Genomic DNA, 18,086 nt, shown 5'->3' on the forward strand with positions numbered 1-18,086 from the left:
AACCCCCAGACAGCAATATCTAAAACACTGAATATCCAAAGGTCTCTTAAGCACACTCAAAACCAAAATGGGTAATTACTCTTAAGTATTATTAAATCGTATCTAACTCTCACTGAGGTTCTTAACAGAAATCGAGCTAAATCTGATCCCAAATACTGATGATTGGGATACTACACTTTTTACAAAAATAAATATATTCTATATAAATTACAACACTGTGAGAAGAATTTACATAACAAAATAAGTCACTGGAAAAATTAATTCAGAATAAAACTTAGAATAAGACGGAAATGTTATGATCTGAAATTTATAAATTGACTGGAACTATTATATCTGAATAAACCTTATCCTAAGAAAAGAAATAATGCGATGCAAAAAATACAAATGCTTGATATAATTCTGAAATAATACAATGTTCACTTTTGACACTCAATGAATAATAGATAACCAGATCACTTTACAAAAATCTATACTTCCTACAGGGTAGTTTCCAAAAAAGAAACGTTATACAATGCCAACACTCACCCTCATACAATGAATTCAAAATCACCTTTTAGTCTTGCCTAATTTTGACACAAGATTTGCTTTGGGGCACAGTCACTTAGGAGAAGACACACTAACATATTGAACAGCTTCGACAATATACTGGGGTACTTGCAGAACAGAGAGGGAGAGGGGAAGGCTGCGGTTCTAACTCTGTCGGTCTGTCTGTCTCTGACTCTAACCCAACCTTGGGTCACTTATATATGAAATTTTGGCTAATTCCAGAAGCTTCCAGGATCGAGTTCTGGTAGTGTAGGGGTTGTAACAAGCGTCAAAATTGCCAAATATTACTCTCCCAAACACTTTCCAAACGCTACCCCAGGCGGCTCTCTCAGTCAGATAGCTCCGCCCACCCATTGTCCCCGAAATAAAAAAAAAGATAATCTCCTCTCACCGGCTATTCTCGAAACTTTGAAAGCACGTGTCACTGAACATTCTCTCTCTCAAACATGACGCAAAACATCATAAAATATAAAAGAACATTACCTAAGCCCTTGTTCCTATTTCGCATGAATCCTACAACACTTTCAAATAGACTATGTTAGATTTCATAGCAAACATACTTGAAATAAAAAGTTAATTCTTAAAAAATAACGTTATATATGTTGACTTGAATAAAAAATAAAATGAAATTCACGACGAAAGTCTTATGTAATTTACATAAAATACTTATATCTACATGAGAGGGGCTCATTTTACGTACTGGGTATCATCTCTTCAATGCAAAAATTAAAACAAAATTTGAAATATAAACAATAATATCAATAAACCAGAAATAGCACCAAAATATATGAGAGATGTCTGGCATGGCCCGCCAAACTAGGCCCAATGTCGTACAGAGCCGCAAAGATTTTAAACTATTTCAAAAAATTGCACGGCGTTCAAAAAATTGCACGGCGTCTGCCGACCTGATGAAGTCACAGGAAACTGTGAGCAGTGTGGCGCGTCGTCGCTTCAAAAAAGGTAAGAACCCCCACAGGTCCGTATGGTGCTGCACCACACTACACCACACCGTACATTGCGCGGCTGGGTGCGGGTTCTTACATTCTGTGTGGAAGTGTTACAGTGTAATGTTACAGAGGCTTGCAGCGCTCGTGCAGTGCCCTTACGGCGCCTTCATGCACGATTCATAAATGGCCTGCACACGTTGCTGGGCGTGCAGCGTGTTACAGTGTCTATCATGATTGTAGGGAGGGTTGCCTTAGGTTTTTAATTATCAAAGGCTGGCTTGCATTTCACTATAATCCCCTTGCTCTGATGACAACTGCTATGATTAAGGAGTTAGCCAAGGTCGTTAGAAGGCAACTGCTATTATCGATCATGGTTGCGCTGTTTAACTACGGTTTTGCAATATTAAGATTTGTTTTTAAGAGAAGAGGCAATAGGTATGGGGGAAGCCAATGTCTTTTCTTGGCCAGGCCTGAAGAAAACATGAATATCGAAAAGGAAGAATATTATATGCTACTATTTGAAATATAGACAAAGGAAAGATTATGTAGACTTATTTAATAAATAAAGTCTACAGAGAAGTTCAAATATTTGAAGGCAAAAGGCTAGCTGCATCTCTCTCTCTCTCTCTCTCTCTCTCTCTCTCTCTCTCTCTCTCTCTCTCTCTCACTCTCTCTCTCTCTCTCTCTCTCTCTCTCTCAATACTTTTCCTACCCTGTCAGCTTGCCTGTCTATCTGTCTAAAATCTCTTCGTGTTTCTAATACTCCGAAAGGCATTTACATAATTTAATGGCATAAACAAGTAATATATTTCGCTCTGTCAGTTTAACTGTCTAATGTATTGTCTGTCAGCTTGTCTCTACCGAGAACTTACCGTAAATATATAAATTTACCTCGCATCCATGACGTCATCGAGTTAAGAAAATAATGCTGTAGTTGGTGATATTCATTAATGCCATAACAAATCTGATTAAATCAATTATTAAACCTAAGAGTATTTTATTGAGAAATATTAATTGTTTTTATATCAAATTATCCTTGTAACAAGAAGCTAGCGGTTATGATCACAACGTGGTTCTTTGTGGAAAACTGTTTTGCTAAGCTAGAGTTAAGTATTAAATGAAGGCATCTGAATTACACAAATGAGTATATTTTCAAACATAACAAAAGAAGACTTATTATCACTGAAGCAGTAACACAAACTACCTTACCGATCATGAGCCCCTTCTGTAAGACACTTTCAGAAATATGCTATCTATTTCATATACCAACCCATGTTCAAGAACTAAGCATATATACATACATATATATATATATGTATATATATAAATATATATATATATATATATATATATATATATATATATATATATATGTATATATATAAATATATATATATATATATATATATATATATATATATATACATATATATATATATATATATATATATATATATATATATATATATATATATATACAGTATATATATATATATATATATATATATATATATATATATATATATATATATATATAGTGTGTGTGTGTGTGTGTGTGTTATCATAAAACACTTCGCAAGACACCACAATGTCACCACAACATCACGCCGAAACATTCCCATCACACATAAGTGCGTAAGTGTAAACCTACTTTTAGGCCAATAACCAAACTATGCCAGGACAAACAAGACTGACATAGAGGAGATATTTTTCTTCAACATAAAGTCAAGGAATATTACATTACCTATTTTTTTGGACAGTTAAGAGTACTTATACCTCTTTTTCTCAGTAGCTGGATTTAAGATGAAAAAATTTCCTTGGTTTATAACCTTACTGTTCCTGAAAGCTGTAGATGATTGGTTTTAAGGGACACATGTCTAAGAATTTAGGGATAATCATATGTTTGGTTTCTAAGTTTTGAACCATTCCTTGCCTCTGCTGGTTACTACCAAATTTTAAACTGATGGTATTGTACACAAGACTATTTAAGGGAGATGGATCACTTCAAGTGCCAACTCTAACTGTTGAAAGTAGTGTGGAGATTACACAACCAATGTTCTCAAACCTCAGGCTCTACCAGTCAATACCAAGTTCAATTGCTTGGCGATACTCATGGAAACCTTTTAGCTTATTAACTTTACTTAGGATGCAATAAATAATTTCCTATCAATTACTCATTCACTTATTAATTTCTTATCAACTTTACCTGCATCCAATTTTAATTAACTTTGTCTTTTTTTTTTTCTTTTCCTTCATATATTAACATCCCATCCTTTGGATGCATCCTAATCAAGCTGAATACTTGCTTGTACCAGAGGTGTGTGCACTAAACATATAATGATCATGATTATTCCTGATGCTGCTATTAATACCAAAATCTAGGGATAGTTAGGAAATATGGGTTCATTTAAATTTCAGTTATGAAAAATTTACCCGAAACTGTACTTAAGAATATTGCTCAATTTATAAAGTATATGAAGAAATGTAATCAGATATTTACAATACGTAAATTTTTGTACCAATGAAATATTAATAGTACTGTAATATATACATTTAAAGGAAAAGGATTTTGCATGGTAAATTCAGTTAAAGTACTGTCAGAGGCTTATATTACCTTGGAAAATCTTTAAAATACCCACTTATATGAAAAATACTGTTACTCACTCATTGTTGCCTTCTCAGTAGCTTCTATAACTTCCATTTTTTCATCATGAACAGTGATGAATTTGCTTTGTTCTTCCTTGGAAAAGACAATGTCTTCATTTTCCTGGATTACAATATTTCTTTCAGTAAATACCTCATCATTGGTAGTATTCTGGACCAAATTAATTCCTTCTTTACCCTCATCTGAAACAATTAAAATTTAGGATGAATCTTGTAATACTGTAGACAATTCTATATTTGATATTCAGCAAGTAGATATAAAAAAAGGGAAGGAAGTTTACTTTTACACGAAAGAAAAGATATTTTATAGTAGACCTACAGTATCTGCATATATTAACTTGAAATCCCTTACAATATATTAACTTGAAATCCCTTACAATATATTAACTTGAAATCCTTACAATAAGGGCTAAGATTAGCTAATTTATTACCTAGCAGGAAGAGTAAGAAAGCAATTTTTGGGATTAAACACTGGAGATATTAACAAAAGTCATGTACAGTAATCTTGATACTAAGCAATATTGTACTGATGCCTAGAATTGTTCTAACCTAATCAATAAATATATAACACTACTGTGCATGTTTCTTCAGTAATCAAAAATATTTTATTGCAGACTATACCCAAAGGTAAATGATTTCACCATAAGGTACATTTGCCTGAGCATCTTGACATTTTATCCTTAAGTACAGTAATATCCCTTGTTACATCCATTCAACTTATATCAGTTTTAACTTCACATCGCTCATTCTTGAGTGAAAAAAAAAAAACTTAAAAGTTGTTCAACCAACCTTACATCTGTTTCTATACAGTATTTTACAGTACTTCGCATGAAAGCTTATTGATGTAGGTATAACAAACCGAGAAATCATATGACTTTCACATTGCTTCTCCTGTAGAACAGGAAAATGAGAAAAAGGAATACTCAAAGACAGACAATGAAAATAAGGAAGTATCGCTTTTTTAATCTTTGCGTAACTTTATTGCCAAGATATACCCTAATAAATTGATTACAGTAAGTTAGGAAGTACGTTCTAACAAGTTTGATAAGTGGCTACTTCCAAAACAGTTTACGCACCTCAACGCTCCAACTTCATTTTGGATAAATTAAAAGAAATTATGTCTTTGTTTCAGATAAACGCTGTCGATTTAGGCCCACATTTAATGCCTACACCCTCTTTAACATAGAGACGTGCAAATTTCTACAAGACTATTCAATTACCTAACCTCATCTTGGATTACAATTTATTAATTTTAGATTGATCTTGGCGGGTTATGTTAGGTTTGCTAACAGGATGTGAATGACCAGAACTACTATTACTAAGGGAGGATTCACTGAACCTTTGAAGTTTTACATTGGAAGCAAGTGATGTCAAGCGCTCATGAAGTTCATCACTACTGAAAGATGGCTGAATTTGTGAGTAGTCCAAAGGTGAATGGGTGCCATTATCGTCGTCACTCCTGCTACAATAAACTAGCCTAGTCTTTCCCTTAACTAATTTCAAGTTTCCTTTTGCGCTTGGAACCATTAACTTGATCGGTAACTAATGAAGCATACTTTTCTATGAGTGGTACGATGAGTGAAAAGCACTCTTCACAACTATTATCTAAATCGTAGAATTGTCCCCATACACAAAACGCAAAAAGAATACAGATCATAATGTCCCAGAAATAGTTTCTGTGCAGATTCCAGGAAATAATTGCTAACTAAACCAGGAGAAGATATCTTAATGCACAATATGTAAACCATCTCGATAGAGTTTGGTCGTTGCCGATCAAGTGAATTAAAGATTTGAAGATCTGCGAGAGGATTTGAATATAAGATAAACTGTGTACCACCTGAGCTGTTACTGAATGGTAAGTTACAAAATTTTGTTTAGAACCCTTGACTAACTAGAGTTATGAATTTATCCTTAAGGTAGGGTTACACTTACGCACTTTTGTGTTACAGGCAGTTACGGCGAGGGTTCGCATTACGTTATATTAGGGGTAAAATTGGGTAGGTTAGACCTGCAATGCTACTCTGAATCTAGAACTAAGTTGATTTCTGATCTACCCAAAACAAAGTTATTAGTGTTAAAATCCCAATCTACAAACTGGTTAAGCTGAAGCAAAGACAAAGTTTCCACTACAAAAAATGAGCCAAGCTTTCTCTGGTCAAATATTTTCTTTCTGAAACACTGGAATTATTAACTGTCACTGAAAGCATTTCAAAAACACTTTCCATATTCTTACCAACAAAGATCAATGAGTAAATTATCTTACAGACATTGCTGTAAAGATTTTAGTTTATTTCATGTAATGATGGACTTCAAAAACAGATTTTTTTTTCTATAACAAGGCTAGGAAACTGATTAATCCTATACATGCAAACGATCGAGTTAATTGAAACTGTTAGCTGGTTTGATGAAACTTTAAACCATGTACCCATTCTTATTATTATCATTATTATTACTAGCCAAGCTATAGCCCCAGTTGGAAAAGCAATAAGTCCATGGGCTCCAACAGAGGAAATTACCACAGTGAGGAGAGTAAGCAAGGATATAAATAAACTAAATAAAATGTAATGAATAAAGAATATTATATATATCTTAAGATCAATAACAACATTAAAATAGATATGTCATAAATAAACTATAAAGAGAGAGTTATGTCAGCCTGTTCAACATAAAAACATTCGCTGCAAGTTCCAACTTCTGAAGCGCCACTGATTCAACTGCCTGATTACGAAAGTCATTTCAACATCTGGTCAAACCAGAAATAAAACTTCTAAAATACTGTGTAGTATTGAGCCTTATGATGGTGAAGGCAAAACTGTTAGAACTAACTGAATACGTAGTGCTATGTACAGCATGGTACAGACTGGGAAAATCCGAATGCAATGAATGGTCAGAATTAGGATAAATCTTATGCAACACACAGAAAGAACTATCCAACAGTGTCAGAGATAAATATGAACATAAGAGATAAAAATTTAATTACCACAAATTAAGATGAAAGTCAGTAGCTGGAGACACTAAAGCACTAATCCGAGGAACTCCCAAATATCCCAATACTATACTCACATAAGTAAAGATCATGCTCGTTGCAAATGCAGATGATACTACTCCCTTAGCATATATTCCATATCAAGAATGTAGATCTGGCGAAGCTGAATCTCTTAATATAGATCTAGGTAAAATTAGCGCATGGTGCAAATTTTTGGGCATGAAGTTGAATCCTAGCAACACTCAAAGTATGACTATAAGTAGGTCGAGGACAGTGGCTCCTCAACTTCCGAATCTCAACATTGATAATGCTTCTTTAACTCTGTAGACTCTTTTAAAATTCTAGGTATGATTCTTGTTAGCAAATTTACTCATAGAGAAACATATTAGGTCTGTCTCTTCTTCAATTGCACAAAAAATTGGCTTATTGAGTAAGTCTTTTAAAGATTTTCGGTGATCAATCTATTCTGAAGAAGTGCTTTAATTCTTTCCTTCTACCTTGTATAGGATATTTTACTGCTGATTGACTTCAGCGGCTGAATCTTATAAAAATATTTAGTTGGATGGGAACTTATGGTCTACTAATTTCTTATTCCTGATGTAGACATTAATCACTGGCTCCATTGTTCAATTAGTTTGTTATGCATGTTCCGTAAGATTTTTCGTAATTCTGACAATCCTTTGCATTTAAATCTGCCTGTACAGTACCATCATGTTTGTAATACTAGTTATGTAGTTAATTCTAATAGTCATGCCTTTTCCATCTTGAGGCTCAATATTACATAGTTCTCTAAAAGTTTTACTCCATCTCTGACCAAGTTGTGGAATGATTTTACAAATAAAGTAGTTGAATCGATAGAACTTCCAAGTTCAAACTCGTAGCATTTTTTTTTCTTTTTTTTTTATGCTGAAGCGGCTGACATAAGGCTCTTTATAGTTTATATTTGAAACATCTGTTATAATGTTCTTAATGTTCTTAAAATATTTAATTTTAATTGTTCATTACCTCTCTTGTAGTTTATTTAATTCCTCATTTCCTTTCCTCATTAAGCTATTTTTTCGCTGTTGGAACCCTTGGTTATTGCCCCAAGGGCATCATGCTTTTCCAACTAGAAATGGGACTTAGACCATAATAGTAATAATAATAATAATAATAATAATAATAATAATAAGAATTTTAATAGACCACTAGACCAGACAGGAAAGCGTTACTTTAAACAAGGCGGAACGAAAGATCTAAAAAAAAAAAAAAATTCAGAATAGATTGATCACCAAAAATCTTGAAAGACTTTTTTAATAAGGCAATTTTTTTTTTTTGTGCAGTTGAAGAACAGACCGATTATGTTTATCAATAGTAAATTTGGAATCAATAATCACACTTAAAATCTTAAAAGAGTTGTATACAGTTAAAGAAATACTATCAATATAGAGATATGGATGTTGAAGAGCTACTGTCCTCGACCTACTTGCAATCATACTTGAGTATTGTTAGGGTTGAACTTCAGCCCCAATAACTTGCACCATGCACTAATTTTAGATGTATCTGTGAAGTGATTCAGCAGTTCCAGATCTACATTCGGGAGATGGAATTGATGCAAGGAAAGTAACATCATTTCATATGTAATAACTTTGTTTTTTTTAGGTCAAACCACATATGATGTGTATACAGTATGGAAAGTAATGGATTAAGAATGCTACCCTGAGAAACATCATATATCATATTCCTATATTCACTATGGTGTCCATCAGCAACAACTCTTTGCAGTCTATTAATTAAAAATTCAATAATGATGCTAAGCAAAGAGTCATTTACTCCAAGTTGTTTCAGTTTGAAAACAATGGCCTCATTACCAACACAGCCAAAGACAGCACTAAAATCAAGACCAATAATATGAACTTCCATATCATATGTATACAGTATGAAAAGTAATAGATTAAGAACACTACCCTGAGGAACATCATATATCACATTAACTCCAGGAGTTAATGCTAAAAAGGGCCCCTAGGTTACTCACTATTTTCTGAAAGAACATCACCTGGGGCATCATTTTAGCGAGGGTAGACATTCTGAAACCCGGCAGTAATCTTGCTAGGGATGGTTTTGTAGCTATTGACCATACTAAAAATTTCCGCAAAAATTTGGGGTAGGGGAAATTCAAATCTTAATAACTCAGTAAGGAAATAAGCTATTTGCATGAAATACCAATCAAAATGTAGCTTATAGGGTATGCTACAAGATGAAAGTAAGAAATATTAAAATAGGTCAAGGTCAAGGTCACCAGAGCTCAAGCAATGACGTAATTTGACACTTGCCCAAAATCTGGGCCTCTAAAAATAAACCAGAACCCAGTTGTAAACTAATTTATTCCTTTATTTGTAGATTCTAGTAGAGTACTACATAGGAAAGTTTTTAAAAATTATTTGAAGAAAAAAACACACACTTTAACCCTTTTATTTTCAGGTAAAAATATCGAAAAAAATGCCAAAAATGCAATTTTTCAAATTTTGTGCATGTTATGTGAGCTTTTTGAAAGAGATAAAAACACCCCAAAACTTTGGAAAATACAGGATTAAAAATAGTAAGAAACCTATAAATGTCTTTTTAGAGGGGAACAGAGGGGCCATGAGGGTAAGGGTAAGGGGGTAGGGGGTGGGGGGTAGGGGGTAGGAGGTAGACGTTGAAAGAATGGTGTTGAAAGTGTTTTTACTTATCATTCACAGTTTTTAATCTACTGCCTGTGACCTGAACTTACTCCCTGTGCATTGGGCCATACATGCAGAGGCCTGTGAATCAGTGAGTCAGCACCTTTATAGGGAATCCCCACTTTCTACACTGTACATTTTGCTTGTGTCCATGAAGCCACTCATCAGAGTCCCTAAGTTTCTTTCATGGAAATCATGCATTTCTAGGTGAGTACACATAGATGTATAGATTAGATTAAAATACATCATGTAGCCTTCCTTGAGTGAGTACTCTCTTACTATTTCATGTAATTTAAAGCCATTGGGCATTTGATGTGAAGAGATGAGAAGATGTTGCATTGCATTTCAAAATCTTAGGTGTACATTATACATACACATATATACATAACATACATGTACATAGATAAATTGTATACACATTAAAAATTAATGTCAGGGGGTTAGTAGTAAGAAAGTTTCCTCTGTTGATTTCAGGCTATTCTGTGCATGTGTGAGATGGCTAGTTTACCAACTAAAAGCTTGAGGAGATCAACACCATCACCAAGCCCACATCCGCCTGTTGATATAGAAAAATGCATCAGACGTGTATGAGAAATTTGCTGCCGGAAAGTTCAGCATAAAGAGGACTCCTGGAAAGTTCAATGCGATTGGAGCTGACATGTGCCTAGAACAGACCATCAATAGGTCACAGAAGAGTGCCAGTGGAATCATACGTAGTACCAAGAAGAAGAAATTTGTTGCTCAATGGGAGATAATATATCATGACATGTTGGCAGTGGTCAATATTCAACGGAAGATCAGTGGTGTTTCAGTCCCAAGTACTGAACTTACAGTTGGTCATGAATTCAATGTCTCGGCTACGTTGAGCTCTGAAATGTTAGCTCGTGATGTAATAGAATACAACAAACAGAATGAAAACCCAGCAGGCGTATCTGAAGCAGACATTCATGTGGAGCAGCCAAAGTTGCACAACATTCTTACCCAAGAAATTGTGTCCAGTGAAATCTGTGATGACCTACTGAATTTCAGGAAAAAATCCAGCGATCTCTATGACAAGTTCCGCCATGAACGTTTGGTCAAAAAGGAAAAATCCCTGTTTGACCCAATCCACAGGAATAACTTGAAGACATTCAAATCAATGAAACCAGAGAAAGGAAAGCAGCAAGTTGAAAAACATGGAAGCAAAAAACTTGCTAAAGCTCAAAAGATATTTGACATTGCTAGAGTGAGAAACTATGATATGAAGGAACTGCTGAGGCATGACTTAATTGAGGAAAGCTACCTGTTTGATGAGAATGGACTTATGTCGAAGCCAAATAAAAGTGAACTTTGCAAAGGCTTGGAAGATGAGCATTTAGACAAGAAGAAAGACTATCCGCCTCCAGATGAATGGAAAAAAGTAAAACCTGCTAGCATCGTTCATGTGATGTGTTGTTTACGCCAAATGAAGACATAATTTTTGAAGACGTTTGGAGATCTTTGTGCACGGTTCCTACAGATGGCATATGGACTGAGTAAAGATTCTAATCGTATTGACTTTGTCTTCGATACATACGTGGAAGGCTCCATAAAAGACAGTGAACGTCAGAGAGGACTAAGTTGCGGTCCAATTGATTTGAATGTCATTTGTGAAGAGACACCACTGCCAGTTTCTATGGACGCTTTCTGGGCATCTTCTACAAACAAGTCAAAGCTCCAGGGACTCTTGAGAAACTATGTACTAGCACACCCAAGGCCAATGACAGATATTGTTTTGAGTGGAATTGGATTCTCACCCAATATTGACCCATGTCAGGGCATTTTCAATGGCAGTGTCCCAACCCCTGTACCAGCGTTGGACCTGGACATTGAAGAAGCCGATTTGAGAACAATCCCACATGCACTTGATGCTATCAACTGCGGGGCAGAACGAGTTGTTCTCCTTTCTAATGACACAGATGTGGTAGTTCTTGGATTACATCACTGGAGTATTATGAAGGCACATGGTTTAAAGGAACTGTGGATAAAGGCTGGCGTTGCAACCACCACAAGATATATTCCCCTCCATACGTTGGCAACTAGAATGGGTCCTGAGAAGTGCAAAGTTATCATCCCGCTTCATCAGCTGACTGGATGTGACTCAACAAGTAAATTCGGAACGAAAACAGCAGCTTTGAAGGCCAAGCCTGAGAAATTTCTCCAGAACTTTGCCAGGAATCCATATGATACAGATTTCACCTTAGTGGAAAAATTTCTGGTGCAGGTGTATCCATTGAAAGCTCCAGGTGATTGTCAAACAATGGACCACCTCAGATACCATGTATTTCACCACAGTTCCAAAACAATCCTAGACCTTCCACCAACCAGCAGATTGATCAGAGGCCATATCCAAAGGGCTGTCTATGGGTCATACATGCAGACACACTGTTTGGATAATCCACATCTTGATCCCATAGGCTTTGGTTTCTTTGAGCAGGATGGCCTATTGCGTCCAGTGCGGGATCAAATTTTGATGCCACCTGACTTTCCTATGCCATGCACATGCACTTCATGTGCAACGAAACGTTGTTCCTGCGGGAAGCGTGGCATCGGGTGCTGCCCTTACTGTCAATGCCAAGCTTCAGGCAAGGGGTGCAAGAATGTAGGATAGATCATCATAGAGAATAGATTTAATCACATTGAATGGTGGTTTGGATGTCAGCTCCACTTTCATAAAAGAATTTTCCTGGGTTGCGAAACGTCAGTGTTTGCAATGAGGATGTTTTTAATAGTTTGGTTTTACCCCTAAGGGTTCTGCATGATAACCATGTGTTACCGGAAACTAATTTCCTTTGATTATTTGAACGATTCATCATATCAAATTGTTTAGTTTAGAAATGGCATTTTTCCGATTTTCAAATATTTTCGTCTTGGGCCTGAGAGGGTTAAAAGACAGGTTTTAGACATTATGACATTATGATAGGTTTCTTACTATTTAATCATGTGCTGTTTAAAGATTTAGGGCTGTTTTAATCTCTTTTGATACGCTTTCAAACCGCCAACATAACTAGCATAAAATTTTGAAAAATCGCATTTTTGCCATTTTTTTTTAATATTTTGACTTGAAAATAAAAGGGTTAAAGTGTTTTTTTTTTTCCTTCAAATAATTTTTAAAAACTATCCTATGCAGTACTCTATTAGAATCTACAAATAAAATAATAAATTAGTTTACAACTGGGTTCTGGTTTAATTTTAAGTTTTTAGAGGCCCAGATTTTGAGCAAGTGTCAAATTACGTCATTGCTTGAGCTCTGGTGACCTTGACCTTGACCTATTTTAATATTTCTTACTTTCATCTTGTAGAATGCCCTATAAGCTACATTTTGATGGGTATTTCATGCTAATAGCTTATTTCTTTACTGAGTTATTAAGATTTGAATTCCCCCTACTCCAAATTTTTGTGGAAATTTTTAGTATGGTCAATAGCTACAAAACCATCCCTAGCAAGATTATTGCCAGGTTTCAGAATGTCTACCCTCGCTAAAATGATGCCCCAGGTGATGTTCTTTCAGAAAATAGTGAGTAACCTAGGGGCCCTTTTTAGCATGCGAACACCCCTTGGCTCCAGGAGTAATTCCTATTCTCACTATGGTGTCTATCAACAACAACTCTTTGCAGTCTATTAATTAAAAATTCAATAATAATGCTAAGCAAAGACTCACCAATTCCAAGTTGTTTTGGTTTGAAAATAAAAATGGCCTCATTACTAACACAACCAAAGGCAGCTCATCTATTCTGGTGATACTGGGACAGAAACCTGACACCTTTTAGGCCTACCTTTACCTTTAGTTTCGTCCCAGGAAAACACGAATAAGGAAGATTGAGTTTCTCATTACTCTACTTGCTGTCAAACACATCAGCCAAAAGAGTTGCCTTTTCCTTTGGACAGTGATTGACAAAGTCATCTAGTTCAAGTAAAGGAGAAACTGTTACGTGTAGACCAAACAGTGCAGATTTAAGGGTAGTCAACCATCTATGTTCCTAGGTTGTATCAGAAAAGATTTCTTTTATGGTCGAATTATATCCCTTTTCAGCAGAAGCATAACCTGTTTGAGCAACAGCTTTTAGCTGAGTATAGTTATTCCAAGTAAAATCTGATCTGTTACCTTTTCAAAGATGAGAGGCCTCCTGCTTCTCCAAATAAGCATGTCTATAATCATCATCAAACCAGGGTTTATCTTTCACTCTGTATTTTAACACATAAGAAAGGATACACCTATCAATTATATTGATTAGATCCTCATTCAAGAGAACAACAGAATCAGTAATATCATACAATTAGTTTCATTGTTAGATTTCCATCACGCTAAGTCATAAAACCATTCTCTTTTAAAACTGGTACGTTAGCATTGCGCACATTGAGGCATATGGCTGAAATGCCTACCGTATGTAATGGCACCTTCTAAGGGATACAGATGGCAACGCAAATGCACCTTCTGAGGTAGGTAATGGCGGATGGATATTGATTAATTTAATTTGAGAATTAACCTTGTTATTATTATAAACTAAATTTATTAAATAGAGTTCAGACTCCAATATAATTTTCAAGTTTTTCTTTTTACAGACATATTCATAAGGGTTATAAACATTAGTGTTATAAAGTATTGCACTAGAATAAACCTGTGATGAACTAGTGGCCGAGCTTGTAAGGGAACCAAATTGCACTATCATCACAAGCAAACCCATAATGTAACTGACAGCTAAGCTGATAAATCATCAATAGCAATTAAATTTGAGAGCATTTATATGAAAAGCCCTCTCCAAAATTGGAATATAGTTTAAGAGCACTTGAATTAGTGACAGTGAGATGTAATGATCCACCTACCAAACTTGATCTTCTGTCTTGCAATCTAGATGTCATATAGAGCGACTAGATTTGCGGCAATGCAAGGGTTGAGCTGCAGAAGGAAAAAAGTAATTTAAGAAATCAAGACTCATATGGGAGGCACACAAATCTGTATTATTATTATTATTATTATTATTATTATTATTATTATTATTATTATTGCTAAACTACGACCCAAGCGGGAAAAGCAGAATGCTATAAACCCAGGGGCGCCAACAGGGAAAATAACCCCGTGAGGAAAGGAAACAAGGAAAAATAAAATTTCTAAGAAGAGCAACATTATAATAAATATCCCCTATATAAACTATAAACACTTTAACAAAACAAGAGGAAGAAAAACAAGGCAGACCAGCACGCCCGAGTGTACCCTCAAGCAAGAGAACTCTTACCCCAAGACAGTAGAAGACCATGGTACAGAGGCTATGGCACTGGGTTTGATTTTGGAATGTCCTTCTCCTAGAAGAGCTGCTTACCATAGCTAAAGAGTCCCTTCTACCCTTACCAAGAGGAAAGCGACCAATGAACACTTACAGTGCAGTAATTGACCCCTTGGGTGAAGAAGAATTGTTTGGTAATCTCTGTGTTGTCAGGTGTATCAGGACAGAGGAGAATAAGTAAGGAATAGGCCAGACTATTCGCTGTATGCGTAGGCAAACGGAAAATGAACCGTAACATCTCTGTGTTGTCAGGTGTATCAGGACAGAGGAGAATAAGTAAGGAATAGGCCAGACTATTCGCTGTATGTGTAGGCAAACGGAAAATGAAGAAAGATCCAAAGTAGTACTGTCTGGACAGTACTACATAACTCTCTAGAGGTAGAGAGAACCTTTAAGATGTATTCACACATTCTCGTATCTTGCTTCCGTTTTCCCTCGTAAGATGATTTATTGGTAGTTGACAACCAAACACAAAACTTTATGGCATGCTAAGTAAATAGGTGTTGGTAGGTTTGGTGTGTGGTGCAACATTTTTTTGGGTGACGTACGTACCACCCGGTATCCAATCGGATGCAAATCATGGTCTGGGCTCAAGCCGGTACATGCGGAAGTATACAAATTTGTGAGTTTGACAGACTTCTGACGGTAGCATGTAGGTCAGACGTATTTAGCTTGTAAGTCAGAATATATGAACATGGTTCATTTAAGTTGGGTAATTCTTTAATTGCTAAGGTCAACCGAGGATATCTGGAAAAATTTCCGATCGACGTTATACAGGAAAACATTGAAAACTTACCAGGTGTTATTAGAAGGGCCGCAAGATCATTCAGTTCACTAGGTTAGTGACCCAGCATCTGTTTTTGAATATTGTATACTTTTGTCATATTATCATGCAATAAATGTACTTTCCCATAACTTGCTTTCTGTCTCCGTTGTCATATGAAGGAGTTGAGGTAAATAAATAATGAAAGTAATAACATTTCAAATATAATACAAAAACTAGTCAAGATCGTACTCAGAGGGAATAATATTCAAGATACCATAATAAGATAACATACAAATAAGAAAAGAAGTAAATACACAATGAAAGTAATTATAAAAACACAAAATGAATTTCTCAAGTATATTTCCGGAAGTAGTCAATACTCGTGTTCGTTCAAATTAAAACCAAGGTTGGACCAAACACCGACCTTTGGTTAATGTCGCTGTCTCTTGTTCAATTAAATCGTATTATTTTGTACTGATTGGTTTTTTCTGCCCTTCATGGATGATGTTTTTTTTTTTTTTTTTTTTTTTTTCATTTTTACATTGGCTAATAATGACTCGATTAGCACGCCTCTAAAAGAAGGGACTGTCATCAAAAGATTACACGAAATCATATAATTCCATGTCCGCCCCTTTTCATTCTTTCGTCGATTGGGCCGAGTTTTTTTTCCGGACAGCGGTACTCAGAAATCTATACCTCCAAATGGTTTTTCCAAACTTCTATGGGAAATCTTTTCTTGATCTGTAGTAGTATTTAATGACTTCACACGTAGGTGCAAAGAAATTAAATTCTTTGACGAAATAATCAGAAAACTTTAAAGTCATTAACAGTTAAGGCAGGTTATGCAGTAACTCAACCCTTTTCCACTTCCTCAGCATAGGCATTTAATGGCTTGGCACGCGAAGATTAAGTTTTATCAGAAAGCATAAAGTCGTTACCAGTAAAGTCAGATATCTCAATCCTTTTTCTCTATCTCAGGTTCATTTTACTTCTGTGTGCGTGTGAGAGAGAGAGAGAGAGAGAGAGAGAGAGAGAGAGAGAGAGAGAGAGAGAGAGAGAGAGAGTCTTTTATTCTTTGCCCTGTAGCAAGAAGTTTTGGAAGATTATATTTTTAGTGATGTCTAATAAATAAAGATACGTCCGACAGAAAATCATTTAGGCAAAATTTTTTTATATAATCATTACGGCTTGTGGATTAATGAGACCATATATCTTTTTTTAATAGGAAATGAGTAAATAAATGTTTCCTCTCCTATAATAACTAAAAACACCACATATATTAGACATTTTAAATAATTTTTTGTGGAGATAAGACAAGAAGCTAAATGCTCTCAATGATTGACAGGAATGAACTGACCCCCATTCACCCAGATTAATAAAAATATATGACGAGTTCGTTAATATGACAACCATAAATTAAGACCTATCAAACTGTGTTGTGTATGACGGGTTGCCCACAACGTTCGACCGCACGGTGACGTAACTATTCACACGCCAAACCAGCCGCATACGTTAAGCGTAAACACAAACATACGTACAAAAGATTGGCGTCGTAATGGATCCCGTCAGACCAGAATTACAAAGAAGGGCCGCATACTGTCCATACACTTCTACAGAGAGAGAGAGAGAGAGAGAGAGAGAGAGAGAGAGAGAGAGAGAGAGAGAGAGAGAGAGAGAGAGATGGGGCAATTTCGGCTTACGGAAGCAAGATACGTGAATGTGTGATTCTACCACTACTGAAAAAACACTGTGTAATTATGACCACTTTGTTAGGTTAATGTAAGGTACTGGCCTGGCTAGTCAGACATACCGCTCACAAGAGAAGGTTCACTGGCCTTTGGCAATAAGAAAAGAAGTAAATAAGTTTTTTGGGCTCGAGCCATGTCGTCCTGATGGAAGTTCTTTAAAGGCAGCTTTCTACTTATGATATTTCTGCAAGTGATATACCAGAGAATTTTCCCTGTAGAGGTATCACACGGTTCTATTCCATGGAGCGAATATCCCAAGAGATATTGTGAATGAAACAGTGACTTTTTTTAAAACAAGCTAAGGCTATCTTTCTCCGAATAGAGTTAACCTTGTCTTGAAGGCTATGGGATAGGATTGGATATGTGGGAGAGAAAGTTGATACAACTCCGATCCCAATGTGCTGAAAACATGTTCAATGGTTTACCA

The 18,086-nt window shown here is 35.6% G+C and overlaps 1 protein-coding gene across 2 annotated transcripts in view; it reads right to left on the reverse strand.

Annotated features, from left to right (window-relative positions):
* LOC137645733 (zinc finger protein ZFP2-like) overlaps positions 1 to 18,086 on the reverse strand; it is a 480,606-nt gene that overhangs the window by 136,447 nt on the left and 326,073 nt on the right. For both annotated transcript variants that reach the window (XM_068378620.1, XM_068378621.1), the window contains exon 11: positions 4,158 to 4,340. In XM_068378620.1, coding sequence (XP_068234721.1) covers positions 4,158 to 4,340 — 183 coding nt within the window. The remainder of the gene's footprint in view (positions 1 to 4,157; positions 4,341 to 18,086) is intronic.

This window comes from Palaemon carinicauda, chromosome 8 (genome assembly GCF_036898095.1).
Source record: "Palaemon carinicauda isolate YSFRI2023 chromosome 8, ASM3689809v2, whole genome shotgun sequence".
Lineage (NCBI taxonomy): Eukaryota > Metazoa > Arthropoda > Malacostraca > Decapoda > Palaemonidae > Palaemon > Palaemon carinicauda.